Source organism: Oncorhynchus kisutch, linkage group LG12 (genome assembly GCF_002021735.2).
Source record: "Oncorhynchus kisutch isolate 150728-3 linkage group LG12, Okis_V2, whole genome shotgun sequence".
In the NCBI taxonomy this organism is placed as follows: domain Eukaryota; kingdom Metazoa; phylum Chordata; class Actinopteri; order Salmoniformes; family Salmonidae; genus Oncorhynchus; species Oncorhynchus kisutch.
The window spans coordinates 30,821,278-30,846,577 of NC_034185.2; the positions used below are offsets into that span (position 1 = coordinate 30,821,278).

The 25,300-nt window shown below is 41.2% G+C and overlaps 1 protein-coding gene across 2 annotated transcripts; it reads left to right on the forward strand.

Moving 5' to 3' along the window:
* The first annotated feature begins 208 nt into the window (after window positions 1-208).
* vipas39 (VPS33B interacting protein, apical-basolateral polarity regulator, spe-39 homolog) lies at window positions 209-23,375 on the forward strand. 2 transcript variants are annotated; one of them, XM_020496732.2, is made up of 19 exons: window positions 209-339; window positions 5,718-5,810; window positions 11,770-11,875; window positions 12,610-12,750; window positions 13,077-13,115; window positions 13,219-13,283; window positions 13,414-13,470; window positions 13,729-13,821; window positions 15,035-15,068; window positions 15,400-15,502; window positions 17,072-17,099; window positions 17,460-17,533; window positions 17,938-18,013; window positions 18,430-18,564; window positions 19,090-19,131; window positions 19,486-19,662; window positions 20,027-20,116; window positions 20,609-20,713; window positions 22,795-23,375. In XM_020496732.2, the coding sequence occupies exons 2-19, from the start codon at window positions 5,718-5,720 to the stop codon at window positions 22,813-22,815; spliced, it is 1,479 nt and encodes a 492-aa protein (XP_020352321.1). In that variant the 5' UTR covers window positions 209-339; the 3' UTR covers window positions 22,816-23,375. The 2 variants fall into 2 exon arrangements, with proteins under 2 accessions (XP_020352321.1, XP_031693232.1); XM_031837372.1 differs by lacking the exon at window positions 209-339 and adding an exon at window positions 795-909.
* The last annotated feature ends 1,925 nt before the right edge of the window (window positions 23,376-25,300 follow it).

The following is a 25,300-nucleotide window of genomic DNA, read 5'->3' on the forward strand; positions in this document are numbered from 1 at the left end:
CATTGGTTCCACAATAGGATGTTATTAAGAAATCATAACATTGTCCCTATTTGGACGTTTTAATTAAAATTAGTTATTGTGAATGATTCAAATGACAATATCAGGTTGGCAGTAAAAACAATATTACTCGTGAATAAAAACAACCAATTTAGGGGACACGGAAGTAAAACAATTGAGGATACATGAAGATATTACGTTTGTAGTCTTTTTGTGGTTGTCCTTAATTCTTTGAGGCATATGGTAAATCACAAGCGCACTACATTTCCCATCAAAAGTTAAGGCAGATTGACCAAGAGACGTCTACTGCTACCGACCAGCTGTATAGCTACATTTCTGAAGGTAATTATTCGTTTATGATCTTTTAGATCCATCATTTACTAATTATCCTTCACTCTTCCACAGCCCTGAAATATGTCGATATTTCCTGACATGGTGATGTCATGATAGAACATTTTCCTTTCCCTCTCTGCCTCCATCAAAAATACCTGCCATCAATTACCACAATCATAGCCTAGCTACAGGCTCACAAGAATAATACTTACCTGTTGTCTAGCAATCGAAAACCCTACTCTCCATAGGGTTTTTAGCGGTTAGCTTCCACACAGCTGGCCATCAAAAATCAATAATACTCGCTTGTGAAACGGTTTTTAGAAACATGTGGCCCCTGTCTTCCATATTAGCGAGAAATAATCTCTCTTTTTTTTAAACGACACACTTACTATAACTAGCATATTTGCACAGATCCATACTCTGTGTCTGCCTCCAGTTGACAAACTACATTTCATCCCCAGTTAAGTTTACAGGAAACATACACAGAGGTGTTCGACGCAAGCTAGATAGCTAATTAGAACAGGTCTTCCGTAAACAAGCACTGAGACATGGCTGTGTGGGAACACTAACCCTAAAAAGGTGTGTAGTAATTTAACTTTAGTTTTTTGTTTTTATTATTTCTAGCTGAGATGAAAGATAAGTTCCTTATTTCCAAAACCAAACCGCAAACAACGCGTTTTAACGTTTAGAACAAGCTTCGAGGCTATTAACAAAACTTCCCGGACAGAATATACTATTATCAATAAGCGCTTAAGGTAGTTTGTGTCTGATTGGGCTATCTGTTGACAGAATTGCTTGCAATATATATATATATATATTTTATACCATGTTAGTCATGAGTGTGCAAATCTAACAATCGTGTCAGAAGCAAAAGTAGCAGGGGAAAACATATCCCAATATATTAGACCTCCGATTATTTAATGAATTAATAAGACAAGGTCTAAGGGAATTCCATAGCGACTGCGGTCGAAATAACTAATAGTCCAATGACTGTACCTGCTAGCAGCATGTGTCCAAAGCTACATACATAATCTATAGATGGTTCTGATTGTTTTTAGATGTACCCCCACCCACCCAAATCAAAATATACACCAAACAAAAATATTAACGCAACACAAATATATTTTATTTCACATTTTGTACACACATTTGTTTACATCTCTGTTAGTGAGCATTTCTCCTTTGTCAAGATAATCCATCCACCTGACAAGTGTGGAATATCAAGAAACTGATTATACAGCACGGTCATTGCACTCTAAAATGTGCAGATTTGTCACACAACGCAATGCCACAGATGTCTCAAGTTTTGAGGGTGCGTGCAATTGGTAAGCTGACTGCAGGAATGTCCACCAGAGCTGTTGCCATATAATTGAATGTTAATTTCTCTACCATAAGCTGTCTCAAACATCGTTTTAGAGAATTTGTTTTCGAAAATTTGTCACTACGTCCAACCGGATTCACAACCGCAGACCATATGTATTGTGTCGTGTGGGCGAGCGATTTGCTGATGCCAAAGTTGTAAACCGAGTGCCCCATGGTGACAGTGGGGTTATGGTATGGGCAGGTATAAGCTACGGACAACGAACACAATTGCATTTTATTGATGGCAATTTGAATGCACAGAGATACCGTGACAAGATTCTGAGACCCATTGTCGTGCCATTAATTCATCGCTATCACCTCATGTTTCAGCATGATAATGCACAGCATAATGACACAAGGATCTGAACACAATTCCTGGAAACTGAAAATGTCCCAGTTCTTCCATGGCCTGCATACTCAGACATGTCACCCATTGAGCATGTTTGGGATGCTTTGGATCAATGTGTACGACAGCGTGTTCCAGTTCCCACCAATATCCAGCAACTTCACACAGCCATTGAAGAGGAGTGGAACAACATTCCACAGGCCACAATGAACAGCCTGATCAACTCTATGCGAAGGAGATTTGTCACGCTGTATGAGGCAAATGGTGGTGACACCAGATACTGACTGGTTTTCTGGTCCACTCCTCTACCTTTTTTAAAGTGACCAACAGATTCATATTTGTATTCCCAGTCATGTGAAATCCATAGATTAGGGCCTAATGAATTTATTTCAATTGACTGATTTAACTGTAACTCATTCAAATCTTTCAAAATGTTGCATTTATATTTTTGTTTAGTACAATATGGATGCCAATGTTTTGTTTTTGCTTTGTGCGCACACCTGTCTGGTTCACACCTGTTTCTTGTTAGCTAATGAGTCCCCCAAAGCAGGCAGGTCCTGCCCCAGAAGGGTAGTAAAGGAAACGTGTGCGCATTGGTATTCATATTTGATTTTGATTTGCGGAGGGGGGTATCATCTAAAAACTGGACTTAAGTTTCTTGTTCACTGCTCGGCAACGTAAACATGGTTCTGATTGGAGAATCTATCTACCAATTATGGATGTGGCTTCAGACGCGGGACACAAGCAGCTAGCAAGTAGTCATTGGACCAAGGATAAAATTGAATGGAATTCTATAATGTGAATGGAAATCTACAGTTTTTCATTTAAATGTTTATAGGACAAAGTTACATTTATTTAAGTATGTTTTTGTTGTAATGGGGACAGTAACGTAAAAAAGCTCACATAATATGATTTAAAAGTATGGATTAAGGTGTCTGTCTACATTTGTTTTTGGCAAATGTATTATATTACATTCATAAATGCCTTTCTATAGCTTTTTTACAACGGTAGGGGCGTGCCAAGATGGAGGTACGGTGGCTTCAAAACAGTGTCCACCGGTAGTCATCTAGTGTACATATAAATCATTGCATTAGACCATGAGTTATCTGGAACGCAGTCGCTATGAAATGCCCTTAGACCTTGTCTTATTAATTAATTAATTAATTAAATAATTAGTCAAGAGGTCTAATATATTGGGCTAGGGGAAACAAAGTGTACAGTACATGCTGACACTGACCAAGTGTGTCAGCTACAATCTCAAGAAGCATTTCAGTTAGGCCTCCAGCAGGGGGAGGCAACCCTGTTCCTGGAGTGCCATATATACTGCAGGATTTTGTTCCGACTAGGCACAACACTTGACCAACTGAGCTTTTGATCAGTTCAATGATTGTCTAAATTCAACACACCTGGTCTTCCAGGTTGGTAAAATCAAAAACACGAAGTACCTGTGGCACTCCAGGACCAGGGTTGTCTACCCCTGACCTACAGGCTAGTGAAAAGACTATATTTGAATATTATATGACAATTTGGATACAGTAGTGAATTCTGGAGGAAGCACGGCTGGGACTTGAACCAGCAAGCCTAGCTTCTGTTTGTCCTTATACAACATAGTCATCGACATGGCCACAGTGGAGAAAGTCAAATGCTTCAAGTTCCTTAAATGGTCCCTTCACACCAACATTGTGGCAAATAAGGAGCAGCAGCGCCTCTTCAACCTCAGAAGGCTGAAGGAATTTGTCTTGGCCCCTAAGACCCGCACAAACTTCATCAAAGCTGGAACCGAGAGACTGAAAAACAGCTTTTATGTCCATCACTAGCTGGCCTCCGCCCAGTACCCTGCCCTGCACCTTAGACACTGTCACTAGCCAGCTAAAACCCGTTATCCTACCCTGTACCTTAGACTGCTGCCCTATGTACATAGTCATTTACTATTTTAGTGATGTTTATTGTTCTGAAATCATTTCTGTAGTTAGAAACCGATAAGATTAGCATTCCTGCAGCATTATTTTGTATACATTTTGATTTGATCTCTGAGAAATTAAGCTAAATGTTTACTAATTTTATATATACATACTGTATTCTCGGCATACAGTAGCTCATCCTATATAACTACTGCTGGGCATACCTTTTCCTACTTATACAGTGCATTTAAAAAGTATTCAGAACCCTTTACTTTTTCCATGTTTTGTTAAGTTACTGCCTTATTCTAAAATAAAAAAAATCCTCAGCAATCTACACACTACCACATAATGACAAGTGAAAACAGATTTTTAGAAATGTTTGTACTTATGGAAAAACCAAGCCATGAGGTTGAAGAAATTGTCCGTATAGCTCCGAGACAGGATTGTGTCGAGGCACAGATCTTTTTAAATGGAAGAAGTTTGGAACCACAAAGACTCTTCCTAGAGCTGGCTGCCCGGCCACACTGAGCAATCGGGGGAGAAGGGCCTTGGTCAGGGAGGTGACCAAGAACACGATGATCACTCTGACAGAGCTCCAGAGTTCCTCTGTGGATATGGGAGAACCGTCCTGAAGGACAACCATCTCTGCAGCACTCCACCAATTAGGCCTTTATGGTAGAGTGGGCAGACGGAAACCACTCCTCAGTAAAAGGCACATGACAGCCTGCTTGGAGTTTGCCAAAAGGCACCTAAAGACTCTCAGACCATGAGATACAAGATTCTCTTGTCTGATGAAACCAAGAGTGAACTCTTTGGCCTGAATGCCAAGAGTCACGTCTGGAGGAAACCAGGCACCATCCCTACGGTGAAGCATGGTGGTGGCAGCATCATGCTGTGGAGATGCTTTTCAGTGGCAGGGACTGGGAGACTAGTCAGGATCGAGGGAAAGATGAACGGAGCAAAGTACAGCGAGATCCTTGATGAAAACCTGCTCCTTCCACCTCACCTTCCAATAGGACAACGACCTTAAGCACACAGCCAAGACAACACAGGAGTGGCTTCGGGACAAGTCTTTGAATGTCCTTGAGTGGCCCAGCCAGAGCCTGGTCTTGAACCCTATCGAACATCTCTGGAGAGACTTAAAAATAGCTGTGCAGCGATGCTCCCTATCCAACCTGACAAAGTTTGAGAGGATCTGCAGAGAAGAATGGGAGAAACTCCTCAAATACAGGTGTGCCAAGCTTGTAGCATCATACCCAAGAAGACTCAAGGCTGTAATTGCTGCCAAAGGTGCTTCAATAAAGTACTAAGTAAAGGGTCTGAATACTTATGTTAATGTGATATTTCATTATTTTTTTAATTAGACACTTATTGCACTGCTGAAGCTTGAAACATAAGCATTTCATTGCACCTGCTTTAATGTCTGCTAATCTGTGTAATGCAACAAATGAACTTTGATTTGATAGCCATTAGGCTATGCCAAGAAGTCACAACTTTCTGATAACATTCCTGGTGTTGTAAATGCACGCCTCTTTATAACTACCTCATGGATCCAAATTATGTTTCCACTGATCTCACTGTAGCACCATCCCACTTCTGAGACTAATGTAGCAAATTCTGGAGGACTCAAACCTGCAGCCTTATGTCTGAAACCGCTTGATGATGTTGCTGTTGTTGTACAAAGGACGCTGCCGCAATGGTTGTATAAACAATAGAGTTATGATATATCCTTCTGTGGTATAAACCATGTGCAGTAAATTTAACTAACTCTGTTCCAGATGATAAGGGGTAAACCAGATGAGGATGACTACTGGAACAATTCGAAGTTCAAAGCTTTCACATTTGATGATGAAGATGATGACTTTACCAGGGTAAATAACTTGAAAGTCTTAGGGGTGTCCCAAATGGCACCCTATTCCATATATAATTCCCTACAAGCTTTTTATAGTAAACTGAAACTAAAACCCATGAAATAAAATAATTCACAAACCGGTTTGAACTTTTAAGTTAGCTGACTTAATTTTTTTTACATTCTAAAGTTAACAATCGACCACAGCGGGGCCATGTGTACAGCTGTCCCGATGCTCTGTCTAACTCTTAATAATCACTGTGCAATACAGTTATGGAACCTCAGAAATTCTACTTTTATATCACCCCAAATAGATTTTACAACTACAAAAGATACATGAAATCTCTGGTAAAACCGCTAACAGTAAGTGTATCTTTTGTATTTGTCAAGTCATTTTTGTATGATAATTAAGTTGTGTTCAAGGTTTCCAATGGCAATCAAAGATCAATTGTTTCTAGATAGTGTTTCCCACTTTACCAAATCACCTCAGCTAATCAAAAGGGATGTGGAATTAGTCATGAGAAGGGCTTTCCTAACCTATGACCTGACCCACTGTTAAGGCACCATGAATTGATGAGGAATTGGAAAACTGTATGGTTGAAAGAGATGGGGCAAAAGGAGTGCCTAAAAAGTCTGGCTGCACATCTGACTGGCTGACCTATTTCAAATTGAGAAATGATGTGACTAAACTCAACAAAAATGTAACTGTATTATGAATCCAAGATCTATGACATAAAGAACTTTGGAGTACTTTAAATGGAATTATGGGCAGAAAGACATTCAACTCCCATCTTTCATCGAATAAAATTGTATTTGTCACATGCGCCAAATACTACAGGTGAAATGCTTACTTACAAACCCCTAACCAATAATGCAGTTTAAAATATACAAATAAAAGTTACAAGTAATTAAAGAGCAGCAGTAAAATAACACTAGCGAGATTATATACACTGGGTACCGGTACAGAGTCAATGTTAGTCGAGGTAATATGTACATGTAGGTAGAGTTATTAAAGTGACTATGCATAGATAATAACAGAGAGTAGCAGAGGCGTAAAAGGGGGGATGCAAATAGTCTGGGTAGCCATTTGATTAGATGTTCAGGAGTCTTATGGCTTGGGGGTAGAAGCTGTCTTGGTGTGCTTGGACCATGTTAGTTTGTTGGTGATGTGGACACCAAGGAACTTGAAGCTCTCAACCTGTTCCACTACAGCCCCGTCAATGAGAATTGGGGTGTGCTCGGTCCTCCTTTTCCTGTAGTCTACAATCATATCCTTTGTTTTGATCACGTTGAAGGAGAGGTTGTTGTCCTGGCACCACGCAGCCAGGTCTTTAACCTCCTTCCTATAGGCTGTCTCGTTGTTGTCGGTGATAAGGCCTACCACTGCTGTGTCATTGGCAAACTTAATGATGGTGTTGAAGTCGTGCCTGGCCGTGCAGTCATGAGTTAACAGGGAGTACAGGAGGGGACTGAGCATGCACCCCTGAGGGGCCCTGTGTTGAGAATCAGCGTGGCGGATGTGTTGTTACCTACTCTTACCTCCTGGGGGCGGCCCGTCAGGAAGTCCAGGATCCAGTCGCAGAGGGAGGTGTTTAGTCCCAGGGTCCTTCGCTTATTGATGAGCTTTGAGGGCACTATGGTGTTGAACACTGAGCTGTAGTCAATGAATAGCATTCTCACATAGGTGTTCCTTTTGTCCAGGTGGGAAAGGGCAGTGGAGTACAATAGAGAGTGCATCATCTGTGGATCTGTTAGGGCGGTATGCAAATTGAAGTGGGTCTAGGGTTTCTGGGATAATGGTGTTGATATGAGCCATGACCAGCCTTTCAAAGCACTTCATGGCTACAGACGTGAGTGCTATGGGTTGGTAGTCATTTAGGCGGGTTACCTTCGCGTTCTTGGGCACAGGGACTGCTTGAAACATGTTGGTATTACAGACTCGGACAGGGAGAGGTTGAAATTGTCAGTGAAGACACTTTCCAGTTGGTCAGTGCCTGCTCTGAGTACACTTCCTGGTAATCCGTCTGGCCCTGAATGTTGACCTGTTTAAAGGTCTTACTCACATCGGCTGCAGAGAGCGTGATCACATAGTCGTTCGGAACAGCTGGTGCTCTCATGCATGTTTCAGTGTTATTTGCCTCAAAGCGAGCATAGAAGTAGTTTAGCTCATCTGGTAGGCTTGTGTCACTGGGCAGCGCTCGGCTGTGCTTCCCTTTGTAGTCTGTAATAGTTTTCAAGCCCTGCCACATCCGATGGGTGTCAGAGCCGGTGTAGTACGATTCGATCTTAGTCCTGTATTGATGCTTTGCCTGATGATGATGGTTCGTCGAAGGGCATAGCGGTATTTCTTATAAGCTTCTGGGTTAGACTCCCACTCCTTGAAAACGGCAGCTCCGCCTTTAGCTCAGTGTGGATGTAATCCATGGCTTCTGGTTGGGGTATGTACGTATGGTCACTGTGGGGACAACATCATTGATGCACTTGTTGATGAAGCCAATGACTGATGTGGTGTACTCTTTAATGCCATCGGAATAACCCCGGAACATATTCCAGTCTGTGCTTGCAAAACAGTCCTGTAGCTTAGCATCTGCTTCATCTGACCACTTTTATATTGACCGAGTCACTGGTGCTTCCTGCTTAAATTTTTTGCTTGTAAGCAGGAATCAGGAGGATAGAATTATGGTTAGATTTGCCAAATGGAGAGCAAGGGAGAGCTTTGTACGCATCTCTGTGTGTGGAGTAAAGGTGTTCTAGACTCCCCCCCCCCCCCCCCCCCAGCCTCAGTCTGTGGTGTTATGTAGACAGCTACGAAAAATACAGATGAGAACTTTCTAGGTAGATGGTGTGGTCTACAGCTGGTCTATCAGCCACGACTCCGTGAAGCATAAGATATTACTGTTTTTAATGTCCCGTTGGTAGTTTAATCTTCCTCGTAGGTCATCAATTTTATTTTCCAATGATTGCAAGTTAGCTAGTAGATCGGAAGGCAGCGGGGGTTTATTCGATCGCCTACATATTCTCAGAAGGCAGCCCAGCCTCCGCCCTATTTATCTCCATCTTTTTAACACACGAATGACGGGGATTTGGGCCTGTTCCCGAGAAAGCAGTATGTCCTTCACGTCGGACTCATTAAAGGAAAAAAAATCGTGCTGAGTAATCGCTGTTCTGATGTCCAGAAGTTCTTTTTGGTCATAAGAGACGGTAGCAGCAACATTATGTTCAAAATAAGTTACAAACAACGCAAAAGAAAAAGCAAAAAAAAACAGTTGGTTAGGAGCATCTTCTCGGGCACCATGCTATATCATCACAAAACCATTTGATGTTACCAATTATTTTAATAATTACTTCATTGGCAAAGTGGGCAAACTTAGACAGGAAATGCCAACAATGAACAGTGAGCCATCGTACTCTGCATGAAAAAACAAATAATGAAAGAAAAGCATTGTCGTAAGTTTGAATTTTGTCGAGTTAGTGTGGGAGAGGTGAAAAAATAATTGTTATAGATCAACAATTATCAACAGTATTGACAACTTAGATGGAAAGCTACTGAGGATGGTAGCTGACTATAGCCACTCCTATCTGTCATATCTTTAATCTGAGCCTAGAGGAAAGTATTTGTCCTCAGGCCTGGAGGGAAGCCAAAGTCATTCCGGTACCCAAGATTAGCAAAGCAGCCTTTACTAGTTCTAACAGCAGACCTATCAGCTTGCTGCCAGCTCTTAGTAAACTGTTGGAAAAAATGTATTGACCAAATACAATGCTATTTCTCTGTAAACAAATTAATAACTGACTTTCAGTATGCTTCGAGAGAAGGGCACTCAACATGTACTGCACTGACACAAATGACTGACTAGTTGAAATAAATTGATAATAATAAGATTGTGGGAGCTGTACTGTTAGATTTCAATGCAGCCTTTGATATTATTGATCATAACCTGTTGTTGAGAACATATGTGTTATGGCTTTTCAACCTCTACCATATCGTGGATTCAGAGCTATCTATCAAATAGAACTCTGAGGGTTTTCTTTAATGGAAGCTTCTCTGATGTAAAGTGTGGTGTGCCGCAGGGCAGTTTTCAATTTTTACCAATGACTTGCCACTTGCATTAAACAAAGCATGTGTGTCCATGTATGCTGATGATTAAACCATATACACATCAGCTAATGTAGTCACTGAAACCCTAACAGATTTGCAGTCAGTTTTGGAATGGGTGACCTGTAATAAACTGATTCTGAACATCTCTAAATAGAAGAGTATTGTATTTGGTATAAGTTCTAGACCTCAGCTGAATCTGGTAATGAATGGTGTGGCTGTTGAACAAGTTGAGGAGACTAAATGACTTGGTGTTACCTTAGATTGTAAACTGTCATGGTCAAAACATATAGATTCAATGGTTGTAAAGATGGGGATATATTAATACTATGCATGTCAGTCTCTCTTGGTGAAGAGTTGAGGAAAGACTGACTGCGTCACTAGTTTTTATTATAAACATTGTGTTGACGTTCCAAATTGTTTGCATAGTCAACTTACACACAGCACTGACACACACACACTTACCTCAACAGACATGCCACCAGGGGTCTTTTCACAGTCCCCAGGTCCAGGAAAAATGTATGGAAACGTACAGTATTACACAGAGACATGATTGCGATGGAACTCCCTTCCATGTTATATAGCACAAGTGAACAGCAAATCAGGTTTTACAAAATCGAATAAAGCAACACCTCACGGCACAAGGCCTCTCCCCCATGTGACCTACTCCACCATGTGACATTTGTACTGACATGTATGTGTAACTCTCTCACACACACACTACATGTTAATGTTTCTAAATGTATGTCAATTGTGAAGTCTTTTGTCAGTAATGCCTTTTTAGGTTTTGTGTCAGACCCCAGCAAGACTAGCTTTCTCCATTGGCATCGATCGGCTAATGGGGATCCTAATAAATCAAATCCATTACCTTATGTATTACTGGTCCCCAGTTACAAGAACTGACATCCCTAAAAACCAAACAATATAACCCAAATGGCTCCTTGCCTCCCACGCACGCTTTAATACTATAATAAAATATAGAAATAATATAACTACATAAAAAAACTAAAATGCAAATCAGGTTTGAAAACGAACTGAATTGCATATTGTTTGTGTGGAAAAACTCATAGAAATATAGAAATAAAACACTAAACCATATAAACCTTGATGCACTACTTTTTACCAGGGCCCATAGGGGTGGTACTATGTAGGGCAGTGTTACCCATCTCCGGTCCTCGAGTATCTCCAACAGTACATGGTTTTTTTAGTGGCCCCAGGCCGACAACAAAAATATGGGCTGTTGGGAGTACTCCGGGGCCTGATTTGGGAAACACTGATGTAGGGAAGGGCTCTCCAAACCTGTTTCTGGAGAGCTAACCTATAGGGTTTCGCTCCAACCCTAGTTGTAACTAACCTGATTCAGCTGATCAACCAGCTAATTATTAGAATCGGGTGCGCTAGATTAGGGTTGGAGTGAACCTACAAGAACTTAGCTCTCCAGGAACAGGGTTGGAGGGCCCGATGTAGGGAATACGATGCCATTTGGGACACAATACTTTTATGCCAGGCGGTTGGCCAATCCTCTTCCTGTTAAACTACTGAGTATGCAGGTTTTTGCTCCAGCACACTTGATTCTATTAATCAGCTGCACATCAAACCGGTGTGTTTGAGCAGGGCTTGAGCAGAAGCCTACATACCCTAAATATCTTCAAGAGGAGGGTTGGCCACCTCTTATGTATGTTACATTTGGATACTTTAACTAGCTTACCCTATCACACAAGGGTAGGACACCAAAGAAAGACAATGGTGGAAACGTTTAGCAAATGTCAACAGCGGCTGGGTATGTGGCATCTGAAGTTTGGAAACATACTTGCTCACATTGGACTGTCAAGGTACAGAAATGTGGCGTGAACATAAACATGTTTTTTCTATTTCGAATGTATTTAAGCTAAAGGAATCCAAGCGGGCTGTGAACAGTATCCGCAGCCTGGTAGAGGAAGAGGATGAAGAAGATGATGTGGAGAAGGTCAGCTGGAGTGGAGAGCCTGTTGGAAGTAAGAGAACTGTCCATCATATGATGCAAAACACATCATCATCAGTTTTTTTCTCTGTACTGAAAGTGCACTATAATGAAAACTTGACTACTGAGATTGTATTAACCTTAGACTAATGAACAAAATATTAAAAGCTTTTCAAGTGAACTATTCTTTTAAAAAGGTGCAGTCTGTATGTTCTCTTTCCTGTAAAAAAAAAAGTGGTGAGCTGACAATTAATGAGTGCCAAGATGAGGTTGGTGCAGTCATTGGTGTAAACCGAACAATGTAAAGTGCTACAATAGAAATATACATTGAGTGTATACAAAACATTATGAACACCTGCTCTTTCCATTATACAGACTGACCTGGTGAATCCAGGTGAACGCTATGATCCATTATTAATGCCCTTCAATCAGTGTAAATGAAGGGGGAGGAGACACGTTAAATAAGGATGTTTAAGCCTTGAGACAATTGAGACATGGATTGTGTATGCAACTCAATGTTTTGAGGCGTCCTTAATGTTTTGAACTTAATGTATTTTCCTAAATGAAGCCACAGACACTGTGTGTTTATAATTTAGGTTGATTCTTTGTAATTTGGATCGTTGCCACAAGGGAAACAGAAAACGTATGGTCTGTGCCTTTTTAAGTTTTGTGATAAGTTCACTTAGGACCAGTACGTTTGCTAGTAACTTGAATGGTTCTGGGCCTAAATGTTGTACGTTGTGGCCCTAAATGTTGGTGTTCCCTCAGGCATCTCGTGGTCGGTCAAGGAGACAGAATCCAGCATTCGCTCCACAGGAGAGGTGCGGGACCAGAGCTTCCCCAAAATCCACACTGCCCCTTCGTTGCCCAAGAATAGTTCTGGCTACTCCTTAAGCTCCTTATTCAAAGGTACAACTCAGTCCACCTCTTGACAGGTTTTTAAGGCCATTTCCGTTGGGTGTATTTAGATTGGAAGTGTTGTGTTGTGGGTCGATTTTTGAGTTTGGGATAACCGATCTTGTGACCTTTGCATTCGACCCAATCAAAATGGGTTCGCTTCATTCTGTCAAACAGATTTGCCCTCGGTACAGTTTTGAATCTATATAAGAAACACCAATGAGCTCTAGCTATACACTAACCATTGTCCATAGTTTTGCACATTCTCAATGCGAATACTAATGTCAACATAAGTATTTCCTTATCAATTAATAACACACACTCTCTCATTTCTTTAGGAAAGGCCAAAACTGGGAGCTTCCAGTCCTTCTCTGAGTGTGGGTAACATTTTAGCTAGAGATGTTACTCCATTTTTGCCATATGTGTGTGAAAATTGCTATTTTGAAATGTGCGGTTCTCAACTCCTCTACTATTTTATAGCTTTCGGTGATCCATCCATCCGAAATTATGCCCCGGAGCTTCGGAAACCGAAATCTGAATACAAGGTAAGATATGTTTTATGTTACACATAATCCGTATATTTCAGAGCACTCTGAAAAGTTATTAACATCACTAATACTTTATTTACTGGACTGCCGTTGGTCTGTTCATGATGACGTCATCTTGTTGTGGCAGGACTACGTCAGTGACTGGACCCCTGAGGAGACTGTGAAGAGGATGCAGCAGGGAAAGGTAGGATCAATGGTGTAAAATCCACATTTATTTGTCTTCAAACTGACTGTAAATTGCAAGCTGACTGTTGTTATGCCTACTGTTAGTCACTTTGGATAAAAGTGTCTGCTAAATGGCAGCTTATTAGGTTGTTATTATCATCTGTTTTCTAATGCTCCAGCAATTACTCTGCTTTATGTATTTTACAATTCTATGGACTGTGATGTAATATTAATATTGTATTATTCTAACTCTGTCCATGATTGTATTTTCTCATAGGTCTACTCTTTGGAGAAGTTCCGCTCCTTACAGGACAAACTGCTGCTATTGGACGAGGCTGTGAATGCACATGATGGAAACGTCATCACTGCGGTACAATTTGATTTGACTCTAGTTGAAAAATTAAAAAAATTATTACAATGAACAAAAATATAAACGCAACATGCAACAATTTCAAAGATTTTACCGACTTACAGTTAATTTAAGGAAATCAGTCAATAGAAATACATTCATTAAGCCCTAATCTATGGATTTCACATGACTGGGAACACAGATATACATCTGTTGGTCACAGATACTTTTTTTTTTTAAGTTATGGGCGTTGATCAGAAAACCAGTCCGTATCTGGAGTGACCACCTTTTGCCTCATGCAGCGCGACACATCTCCTTTGCATAGAGTTGATCAGGCTGTTGATTGTGGACTGTGAAATGTTGTCCCACTCCTCTTCAATGGCTGTGTGAAGTTGCTGGATGTTGGCGGGAACTGGAACACACTGTTGTACACGTCGATCCAGAGCATCCCAAACATGCTCAATGGGTGACATGTCTGGTGAGTATGTAGGCCATGGAAGAACTGGGACATTTTCAGCTTCAAAGAATTGTGTACAAATCCTTTCGACATGGGGCAGTGCATTATCATGCTGAAACATGAGGTGATGGCGGCAGATGAATTGCACGACAATGGGCCTCAGGATCTTTTCACGTTATCTCCGTGCATTCAAATCGCCATTGATAAAATGCAATTGGGTTTGTTGTCCGTAACTTATGCCTGCCCATACCATTACCCCACCACCACCTTGGGGCACTCTGATCACAACGTTGACATCAGCAAACTGCTCTCCCACGGACAGTTGTGAAGCCAGTTGGACGTACTGCCATATTCTCTAAAATTATGTTGGAAATGGCTTATGGTAGAGGAATGAATATTCAATTCTCTGGCAACAGTTCTGATTGACATTCCTGCAGTCAGCATGCCAATTGCAAGCCCCTTCAACTTGAGACATATGTGGCATTGTGTTGTGTGATAAAACTGCACATTTTAGAGTAGCCTTTTATTGTACCCAGCACAAGGTGCACCTGTGTAATGATCATGCTGATTAAACAGCATGATCATTTTCTCGATATGCCACACCTGTCAGGTGGATTGATTATTTTGGCAAAAGAGAAATGCTCACTATCAGGGATGTAAATAAATTGGTGCACCACATTTTAGAGAAAGCTCATGAAACATGGGACCAACACTTTACATGTTGCGCTTATATTTTTGTTCAGTATACTTATACTGTTCTGTAACCTCTCATTGCAGGTTTTAATATATTTAAAGAAGTCATTAAGTAAAGGTAAGGCTTTTAATCTGTTTTTTTTTGTCCATTAGGTTGAACTTTTTTTTGTATACCTTATTCTATTCTGGTTGAGTTACCAGGAATTTACACCAGTGCAAATGTTGCACCTTTTATTTTTCTATTTTCTTCGTCTTCTACATTTAGTTCTACCTTTTTCATTTATTATTCCCAGGTGTTGAAAATGTATGCATGCTGACAAAAGCATCTGCTAAATGGCATATATTATTCCTTTAGAACAATAACAGTTGCAAACTTTGGATGTTGCAAAAGTTAAGTGCACATGGCAAATATTCTGCAAATAATGACAGTTCACTGTGTTTCTGTGCAGAGATTCTCTTCCGGGAGTTGATAACAAGAGAAATAGCTCTTAGGCATTATATCCACTACCTGAAGGAAATAGGAGAACAGAAGCTTTTGGTGGAGCTTTTCAAGTGAGTAACAATTCACTAAAATACAGTGCATTCGGGAAGTCTTCAGACCCCTTGACTTTTTCCACATTTTGTTACGTTACAGCCTTATTCTAAAATTAATTCATTCTTTTTTTCTCATCAATCTACACACAATACCCCACAATGAGAAAGTAATAATAATATACATTTTTGCAAATGTATTAAAAGCAAAAACAGAAATATCGAGACAGGATTGTGTCGAGGCACAGATCTGGGGAATGGTACCAAAAAATGTCTCCAACATTGAAGGTCCCCAAGAACCCAGTGGCCTCCATCATTCTTAAATGGAAGAAGTTTGGAACCACCAAGACTCTTCCTAGAGCTGACCACCCGGCCAAAGTGAGCAATTGGGGGAGAAGGGCCTTGGTCAGGGAGGTGACCAAGAACCTGATGGTCAGTCTGACAGAGCTCTAGAGTCCTTTCTGGTAGAGTGGTCAGACGGAAGCCACTCCTCAGTAAAAGGCACATGACAGCCCGCTTGGAATTTGCCAAAAGGCACCTAAAGACTTTCAGACCATGAGAAACAAGATTCTCTGGTCTGATGAAACCAAGATTGATCTCTTTGGCCTGAATGCCAAGCGCCACGTCTGGAGGAAACCTGGCACCATACCTACGGTGAAGCATGGGGGTAGCAGCATCATGCTGTGGGGATGTATTTCAGCGGCAGGGACTGGGAGACTAGTCAGGATCAAGGTAAAGATGAACGGAGCAAAGTATAGAGAGATCCTTGATGAAAACCTGCTCCAGAGCGCCCCAAACGGTGGTGAAGGCCAAGACAACGCAGGAGTGGCTTCGGGACAAGTCTCTGAATGTCCTTGAGTGGCCCATTCAAAGCCCGGATTTGAACCCATCTCTGGAGAGAACTGAAAATAGCTGTGCAGTGACGCTCCTCATCCAACCTGACGGAGCTTGGGAGGATCTGCAGAGAAAAATGGGAGAAACTCCCCAAATACAGTTGTGCCAAGTTTGTAGCGTCATACCCATGACTCAAGGCTGTAATCGCAGCCAAAGATGCTTCAACAAAGTACTGAGTAAAGGGTCTGAATACTTATGTAAATGTGATATTGAAAAAAATATATATTATATATACATTTGCAAACATTTCTAAAAACCAAAAGGCCGTTTTTGCTTTGTCATTATGGGTTATTGTGTGTAGATTCATGAGTGGGAAAAAAACTATTTGAGTCCATTTTAGAATAAGGCTGTAATGGTAACAAAATGTGGAAAAAGTCAATGGGTATGAATACTTTCCGAATGCACTGTATCCTTTAAGCCATAAGATTGTATCAATGGAGTTGTCATGTAACCTTGTTGGACTGGTTTTCACCGCTGCTGTTCAAGTGTAGCATCTGAGTTGTGTTTATAAGGCGCCAAAGGAAATACAACAGACTGAAACAGGGAGGGACTGTCAGGATTGGTCCATTTTAAGAATTATTTTGTAAAAGATTTTAAATATTTTCCATTGCTTACCCAAATGATGGTACTGTCTGGTCAACTTGCTACTTGTATGCAGGCATCCTGATCAGTCCTCTTTTCTCTCGTGTCATCAAGGTCCATGGACAGAACAGAAGACATGGCGGTATGTACTTCCTATGAACTGCCAAGCCATTCTGGGGGGGACAGTTACCTCAAAAGTCTAATTCAGTTACATTTCAGTCCATCCTAAAATGTGTCAAACAAGTGCAGGGGCAGCACTTTTGAGTTGAAATAACCTAATGTAGCAGGTGTCAAATAAATGCATGAGCAGGGTCTCCACGTCTGGTTTTCAGGGGAAAAGGAAGCTCTGTTGAAGATACTGTATCCCTGAAAACTGTCTGACACCGCTGACGGTGGAGTTGAAATGAACATTACAGATTGTGCCTTTAATGCTCTGCACTCATTGGTTGTTGATGGTTTTAAATCTCAATGCACCTTCCTCTGTTTCCATGTCCATATTCAGCTCATGCAGTACAGAGATCACCTCAATGTCAGAGACGAGAACAAGAGGAGGGACTTTCTGAAGAACTGCCTCAGGTAAAGATCCACTCCACATTACCTCACGTCTCAGGGTCGTGTTCATTAGGCACAAAACGGAAGAAATCGTGCAGACACAGGAAGGCACCACATGAACGCGTCCAAAAAGAAGTGCTGATTTCTGTTTTCTGTTGCAAAATGTTTTCCGTTGCGTACCCTAAGGAACAGAACCAAGGTAAAGAATCGTGAACAGCATCTTTTTCTTTTCCCATTTTCCTGACACATTTTGATATTGTTGACTGAGGTGTTTTTAAATCCTCCAAGGTCGTACAAACCTTTTCCTGAAGTAAGGTCATTTAACACATTTGAATGTTACCTACTCCTGGAGTCAGAGATACTACATAGCAGTATTAGCTTTGGAGAACAGGACTAAGGACTAATTAGCACCATGGACTTTGTTGCAGTTTCCCCTTCTCACCAGACGATGCCACTCACGTTCAAGACCACTACACACTCCTGGAAAGGCAGATTATCATCGAGGTGAGAAACCGCTGCTATTTTTGAAACATACTCGACTGAAGAACACCAATGTCTGAATCTCGCTCATGGTACAGTAGTAACATTTTATTTTGAGCTTTAAATAAAATCTTGTTTGAAATCTGTTAAAAAGCATGGCGCACTAACATGGTCTCCATAAGGTTTCTATGTGTAATTTGGGGGAACAGTTTTGTCACAGATACCTACGCTATGACATATTTTGTCATATACTCGATCATTGCATAATATGTCAAATCCTATGTCATGTTTGACATGTTTATGTAGGCTTTAAAACCAAACATTCCAAACCTTCCCTTCTCTGTTTCTTCAGGCTGACCCTATGTCATATCAAGCCATAAGTCATGCTTATGACAGCCTTATGTAGGTTTTAAAACCATAAAATTCCATCCCCCGTTCAGGCGAACGACAAACAGGTGGAGAGTAGCGGCCAGGCGGACATCTTTAAGAAATACCCGCGGAAAGCCTCCATCCTCAACATGCCCATCATCACTACTCTCTACTACTCCTGCTTCTACCATTATGGGGAGTCTGATGTGAGTTCTGGAACTGAAGTGGCCCTCAAACCTGGTCCTGGAGAACCACAGGGTGCGCAGGCTTTTGTTCCAGTACGAGCAAGTGACCCAGATTTGGCATGATGATAAGTTGATCAGGTGAATGTGGTGTTAGTCCTGTTAGGGCTGGACTGGAGCCAGAGCCAGCACACCCTGTAGCTCTCAGGTTTGATGACCACTGTGCTACGGAGAGTTTTTTTCTAACTGTAATTCACTATTGCAACCACAAGATGGAGACAGAGATTGTCAGTTACCTGGCTGTAGTAGGGAACCTAGTGTTAATCAGTGTGACGTAAAAATGCATTCATCTGTGCATTTATCTATCAATCTTTTATATTATAAATACTGCCATTATATCCAAACTTAATAATTAGTCTTGTTGTTTATTGAAATAACATTATGGTTGGAGTTGATTAAGGTCTGTTTGTGCGTGTTTGCCTGTATGTGTGTGTGTCTGTATCTGTAACTGTGCACAACATCAACTAACTAGCCCAGTCTCTCCCACAGGGCACATTCAGCAGTCCCGCCAACATACGGAAGACCTTCAGGGTAAGAGAGGGAGAGAGAAGCTCGGACTACACATGAGTATTTGTTTGTCCATTTTGTTTTTGAATTAACTGGGCCTTGACTTTATTACTAGGTAAATGTGTCTGGCTTGAGTCACTGTTGTGAATCTTTTCGCTCAACAATATTCTGGCTCCGTTTGCAATGAGACCATATGTATATTTTCGTTATTCATGCCAATCCATCTGTCCAACTATTTTAAAAGCTTGAGCTGAAGTCGTCAGAAAGACATCGATTTGCCTTCAACCCTATTTCCCAACAGAGTTAAGGAAAATGTGTGTTTCCAGGTTAAACAACATTCAATGATTGTAATAACTCCCAAGTTTTGTCATCATCCAGATTTCAGATAAACAGTTTCTCCTCACATGTCTGGGTGCGAGGGCGAAGCTGAAAGCCTGGTTCGATGTGGATGCTCTGTTCACCACCAAGAACTGGCTGGGCTACACCAAGAAGAGGTCTCCCATTGGCTTCCATAGAATAGTGGACATCCTTCAGAAAAACAACGCACCAGTACAGGTAGGTAGGACAACTCCAGCTGCATTTCCCCAGTCTGAACACCAGGTGGTACTGTGTTTTTAAAATCACCTGAGTGCTGGTCTCTATTCCCATTGTTTTCAGTATTCTGCAGATATATTGGGTGTGGCACATTACATGCAATGCAGTTGAATTGGACAATTCAAAATTCCATAAGCATAATAGCTCAAATTAAACCATAAAATGGCACTAAATATAATTTTATTTCATAGCTAGATGCTGTGTGTTTTAATTTCTAGGGATTACACTGACTGTTATGCCACATCATGTAGATGTGTTGCCACATTTATTTTAGTCGCTCATCCCTTCCTCATCTTTCTGTCCCTCTTCTCCTTTCTACTCCTAGGTGTTGCAGGATTACGTCAACCTGGTTGAAGACGTGGAGCAGAAGATCAGTTTGGCGCAGAAGTATAAGTGTCACGACGTCATCATCAATGTGAGAGATCTGACAGACACACATGTTATAGCTCAATGTAGGAGTCACCCCTAACCACAGATCTTGGATCAGATAATGCAATCCCAAATCCTAACCTTAACCCTTAGAGGCATAGAAAAATGGTCTGACCCTGGATCAGTGGTTAGAGGTAACTTCTACTAACTTCCATGTTTTAAAGCACTATAATAAGTATTGATTATCTATTTAATTTTTATTTCAACCATTTTTTTTAACCAGGCAAGTCAAATTCTTATGTAGAACTACATCCTATGTCTCTAGCACTACTGTTACAGTATTTTGACATAACTTACATTGGTAACAGTACTGCAGTTTAATACTATGCCTACAATGCCTAGTGCGCAAGAACTCGAACAATTGTGGCAAATGATATCATTGACAGTACTGATAACATTTAATCTCTTATCCTGGCATCACATGTGATTTATCATTATGTGGCATGACGATTGATTGGCGGTTCTTTTGCCCAATCAGACGTACAGGGACCTGAAGGACCGGCAGCAGTTGATTGTGTACCGGGGGAAGGTGGAGAGAAGCTCATCCGAGTACAGGAAGATCGAGGAAATCCTCAGCAACTCGGTAAGGCTCTGGGGTGAAGTTTCCCCGAGGTACAGATCTAGGATCTGCTTCCCCTCCTCCAAACTTAACCTTAACCACTAGTGTGGGAAATGCACCCTACACTGTAAGATAGTGTCACCACAAGTCGGCTTCAGTGTGTGCAGGCTTTTGCTCCAGCCCATCACTAACACACTTGAGTTTACAAATCGGTTACTCAAAAAAACTCAATGAGGTCAATCAGTGGTATAAGTGTCCGAGTTGAAAGAAAAAGCCATACACCCTTTAGGTCTCCAGGGGTCAATGACCAATGAGTTAACCTGTACACTGGAGGACAGACGTGTGTGCCGGCTTTTGTTCCAGCCCTGCACCCCCGATTCGGCTAATTAAAGTCTTGATTAGCAGTTCGTATCAGGTGGTAGAGGGCGAAGCTGGAAAGTACAGCCTTTACGTATAGTGACCCTCCCAGGTCCAGAAGTGAATAACACTTATAGGCGTTTTTACAACACAAATACAACACAATTTGGCCCTAAGGAGACAGAAAATTTGATTGTAAAGCGCGAGGACATTAAGCAAAATGACGCCTTTCAACACCCAACAGTACAAGACTCCTTTGCATCAAATGGTTTCTTGAGAACAATATTGTGCAGTAGATTGCCTAAGTATGTGCAACAGACTGCGTTCCCCATGTGAACTGGGTCATTTTCATTGTGGCGCACAACGGAAATGTTTTTTAAACATTTTGCAATACAAAAATGTCCAGGTAGCCCCTCCCTGTTTCAGTCTGTTTTTCTTCCATTTGGTGCCTAATGAAAACAAACCTGTCTGAAAGTGTCACGTTTCATCTAGCAAGACGGGAAGTCTTGCTTGTGTAAGGAAGTGGTGAGGATCAGATAAGGTGAACATTTAGTCTCTCGCCTGTTCCTCTTGTAATGATAAATATGACAATCATAAGAGGATGGCTCATAATAAGACACTGTGATGATGTCTCTACTTCACCTGAAGTGGCTGGTCATTGTCAGTTTTAAGTGGAAGGCTAAAATTGACAGCCCTATTTTCTTATGGGGCATGCACTGTTGTGTTAACACAATCTGTTTTCTCAGTCTGGTTGTGTTTTTATGGAAAGACAGTAGTTCCTCTTCAAACTTGGTTCCTTTCTGTGTTGATACTCATGACCAGACAATGTATTTAACCTTCAAAAACACTTCCACTTCTCTTTTGTACATCTCAACAGAACTACACTTGTGCATTGTAAAATCAGAGTTACGTAATCAGATTAGTCAAGTCGAAGGGACATTTTCACACACCCATATTCTCCAGCCTATTCTAAACTGCATTATAGTCAAGACCAAACTTTAGACAGGCAGCCCAATTCTGATCTGTTTCCACTAATTGGTCAAAATACCAATCACATCAGATCATTTCACATCAGATATTTTGCAAAGATGTATGTATGTATGTATTACGTAGTAATAAAGTAACTATCTTCAAAGTGTTTTCATTTCTTAATGATAAAACCGATATGTATGAAATTACCCTCAAATGAAAGGTGACATTCTGTCGCCTCATAAAAATGTTGATCTCAAATCCAAAATGTTGGAGTATAGAGCCAAATTAAAAGTTTAAGCTTCACTGTCCAAATAAATACGTAGGGGAGTGTATATATTTCAAAAATAAGTTTGAGTCACAGAGTGACTTCTGGCGATGCAATGGAGGACTAGTTTGTCGCTCAGATGCACTGTGTGAACTTTTTGCATTTATTTGTCAAATTATCCTCTAAAACTGTGTTAACCCACTTTGAAAAGTGAACTAAACCCTTGGTCTGAGCAAACTGGTCTGAGCTTGGCAGGTAAACTTCGAAGACAAAAGAAGTTCGAGTCACAGTATTTAGTCCCAGCTCTAGTCCAGAACAATTCATCCAAGGGTAATCAACTTTGAGGAAATCACATTTTTACTTCTCCATTAAATAATTAGATCTGCCTTTGGATTTATTCAATCAGAATCTGTGGAACAATTAGATAGTTGTTTGATATCAAATCATAATTCAAAATGGTTAAAGTCAGAGTTGAATCATCACTAACAGGACTTTGGCTCTTTTCTTGCAGCAACTCCGATGGAAAAACTGACATCCATTTCTAGAAGACTATGACAACACTGCTTCAAATGGACATTTGTTTCAGATGAGACATGATGTGTGGGAGAAATTATTTTTAAGTAACGGCTGCTGGAGCAAAGATGCAGTTGACGGTTTGACTGCAAGACGAAGTTCACCTTCCATACTATGTTAGCTCTGGTCCATGGGCATTAGTTTGCATTCCTCCACTAACCATTAGTAGAGGAACACACACTAATGCCCTGGACAAGAGCTAGCTTTAAGTGTGACAGCAGAGGAGAGAGCAAGTGGCCATGCGAATGAATGAGCCAAAACCTTCAATTTTCATGACTTTTTTTTTGTTGGTTTGCAGTCTTGTGTAATGCTTGCTCGACGTGCGTATCCATCTTTTCGCCAACCCTGTTAGCTGTGCTCTTTACACAAGCCGAAGCAGAAGGTGCAACAGTGGTAGTAAAAGTCTGAACAACAGTATATAGACATGTATTCCTCTGACCCCCTGATCTAATTTATGTTTTTATAAACATGAAAATAAAACTTTAATAAGAACGGCTGAAACACGTTCTTGACTTGCAACTGTGGTGGTACCTACAATTTAGAGCTCATTTACCTTTTTGGTGTACCATTTTTTTATTTATAATTTTTTTATCTAATTTGTTATTTTTTTCAAAATGAGATATTTCAACAGATGGTTACCAAATTATTTACAAAATGGTGAGTTGCAGTCAGATTGTTGCAGTCAACATCAAATTCATCATCTCCAGCTCGACTGCTACAATATGTCAACATATGTGAAAATGACAAGTTTCTAATATTGTAGTAAAAAAGCTAGAAGATAAGGGACAGTTGGAAATGTACTGGGGTGGGGGGGTTGTCAAAAAACATTTTTGAGAGAGGGTAGTGTTTTTTTTTTACTGCTTTACTTTCAGCCTTTTGCAGGTTTTACTATATCATTTATCCAACCTAGCCACATTTCCTCAGCTGCTTGCATGTGCACCCCTATATCAAGGTGTTTTGGTACTTCCCTTATGCACTACGCTTTGCCGCACACTAACATGCTGACCAGACCAGACACGTCGCGTGCGCGAGCGTTGCAAAATAAAATTAGAAATCGCATGTTATTAAATTATTGCACTCACACTGCTCGTGCGCGCCAACGAGCGTCTGCGTTGCCAAAGGCTAAATAGTCATTCCTATTTCTGACGCAGATCGTGCTGCAACTCCTGCCTCCCCCATCTCCTCATTGGTTTATAGAAGCAGGTACCCACGTGCCATCTCCTCATTGGTTATATCCACGTGGGTGATTGAAAGACGAACTGTTTTGCCGGTCGTTGTGGTACTACTATGAAATTTTAGATGCGTTCAAAGATGAAAAAGCCTGGAAGGAGGAGAGATGACTAGAAACGATTCGGTTGACCTTTTCATGTGTGGATTAATTGTCGGAGTAGAGGACCTTGTGTATTTCAGGTAAAATAACAACTCAATGTTTATATATATCAGGACAAATTAGCTAGCAACAGCAAGCTAGCTAGCTAAATTGTCATACATGTTTAATGCTTTTTGACCTGTCCCCAAATTAATGTAATTGGTTCAGAGTTTGTTTTGATATTTTAACCTGCGTGTCGTAATCCCGTTTGGTGTGGGGGTACAAAATAAACGTATGCACGATGGGGCACGCTCGCAGCCGGTTAGGGTTCCGTGTAACTATACCACAGGTCAATATAGTCTACCTGTCTGTCTATCCTGACCTCTTTCCACCATTCATAGTGACAATAGTGATAGGTGGATCATTTGTCCACATCTGCAATAGGCTAACTAGCAATCACACCGCACATAAAATCATTCAAAGCTGCACCAATTTTATACATAAGCGTAGAGGCCAGGTGCATCATTGTGCATGAAAGGACAGTGAAGACATGAGACACACAGCTCAAAAGCTCCCCTATTGATCTTGTTCAGGTACAATACAATTATCCTACCTAGGCCTACAACACCAGCATGCAATCAATAATTAATTGACGACGCGACGGTGATAGGCCTGATCACCGGCGACGATGAGTCTACAGGGAGGAGGTCAGTGACCTGGCAGTGTGGTGCCGAGACAGCAACCTCTCCCTCAATGTCAGTGAGACCAAGGAGCTTATTGTCGACTACAGGAAATGGGGGGGGGGCGAGTATGCCCCTATCCACATCAACGGGGCTACAGTGGAGCGGGTCGAGAGCTTCCTTGGTGTCCAAATCACTAAGGACTTAAAATGGTCCACTCACGCCCACAGTCATGAAGAAGGCACGAAGGTGCCTCTTCCCCCACGGGAAATTGGAAAGGTTTGGCATGGTCCTTCAAATTCTCAAAAAGTTATAAAGATACACCATTAAGAGCATCTTGACTGGCTGCATCACTGCTTGGTTTTGCAACAGCACCGCCCTCGATCACAAGGCGCTACAGAGTGTGGTATGGACAACCCAGTACCATCCAGGACCTCTATATCATCCCGCAAAAC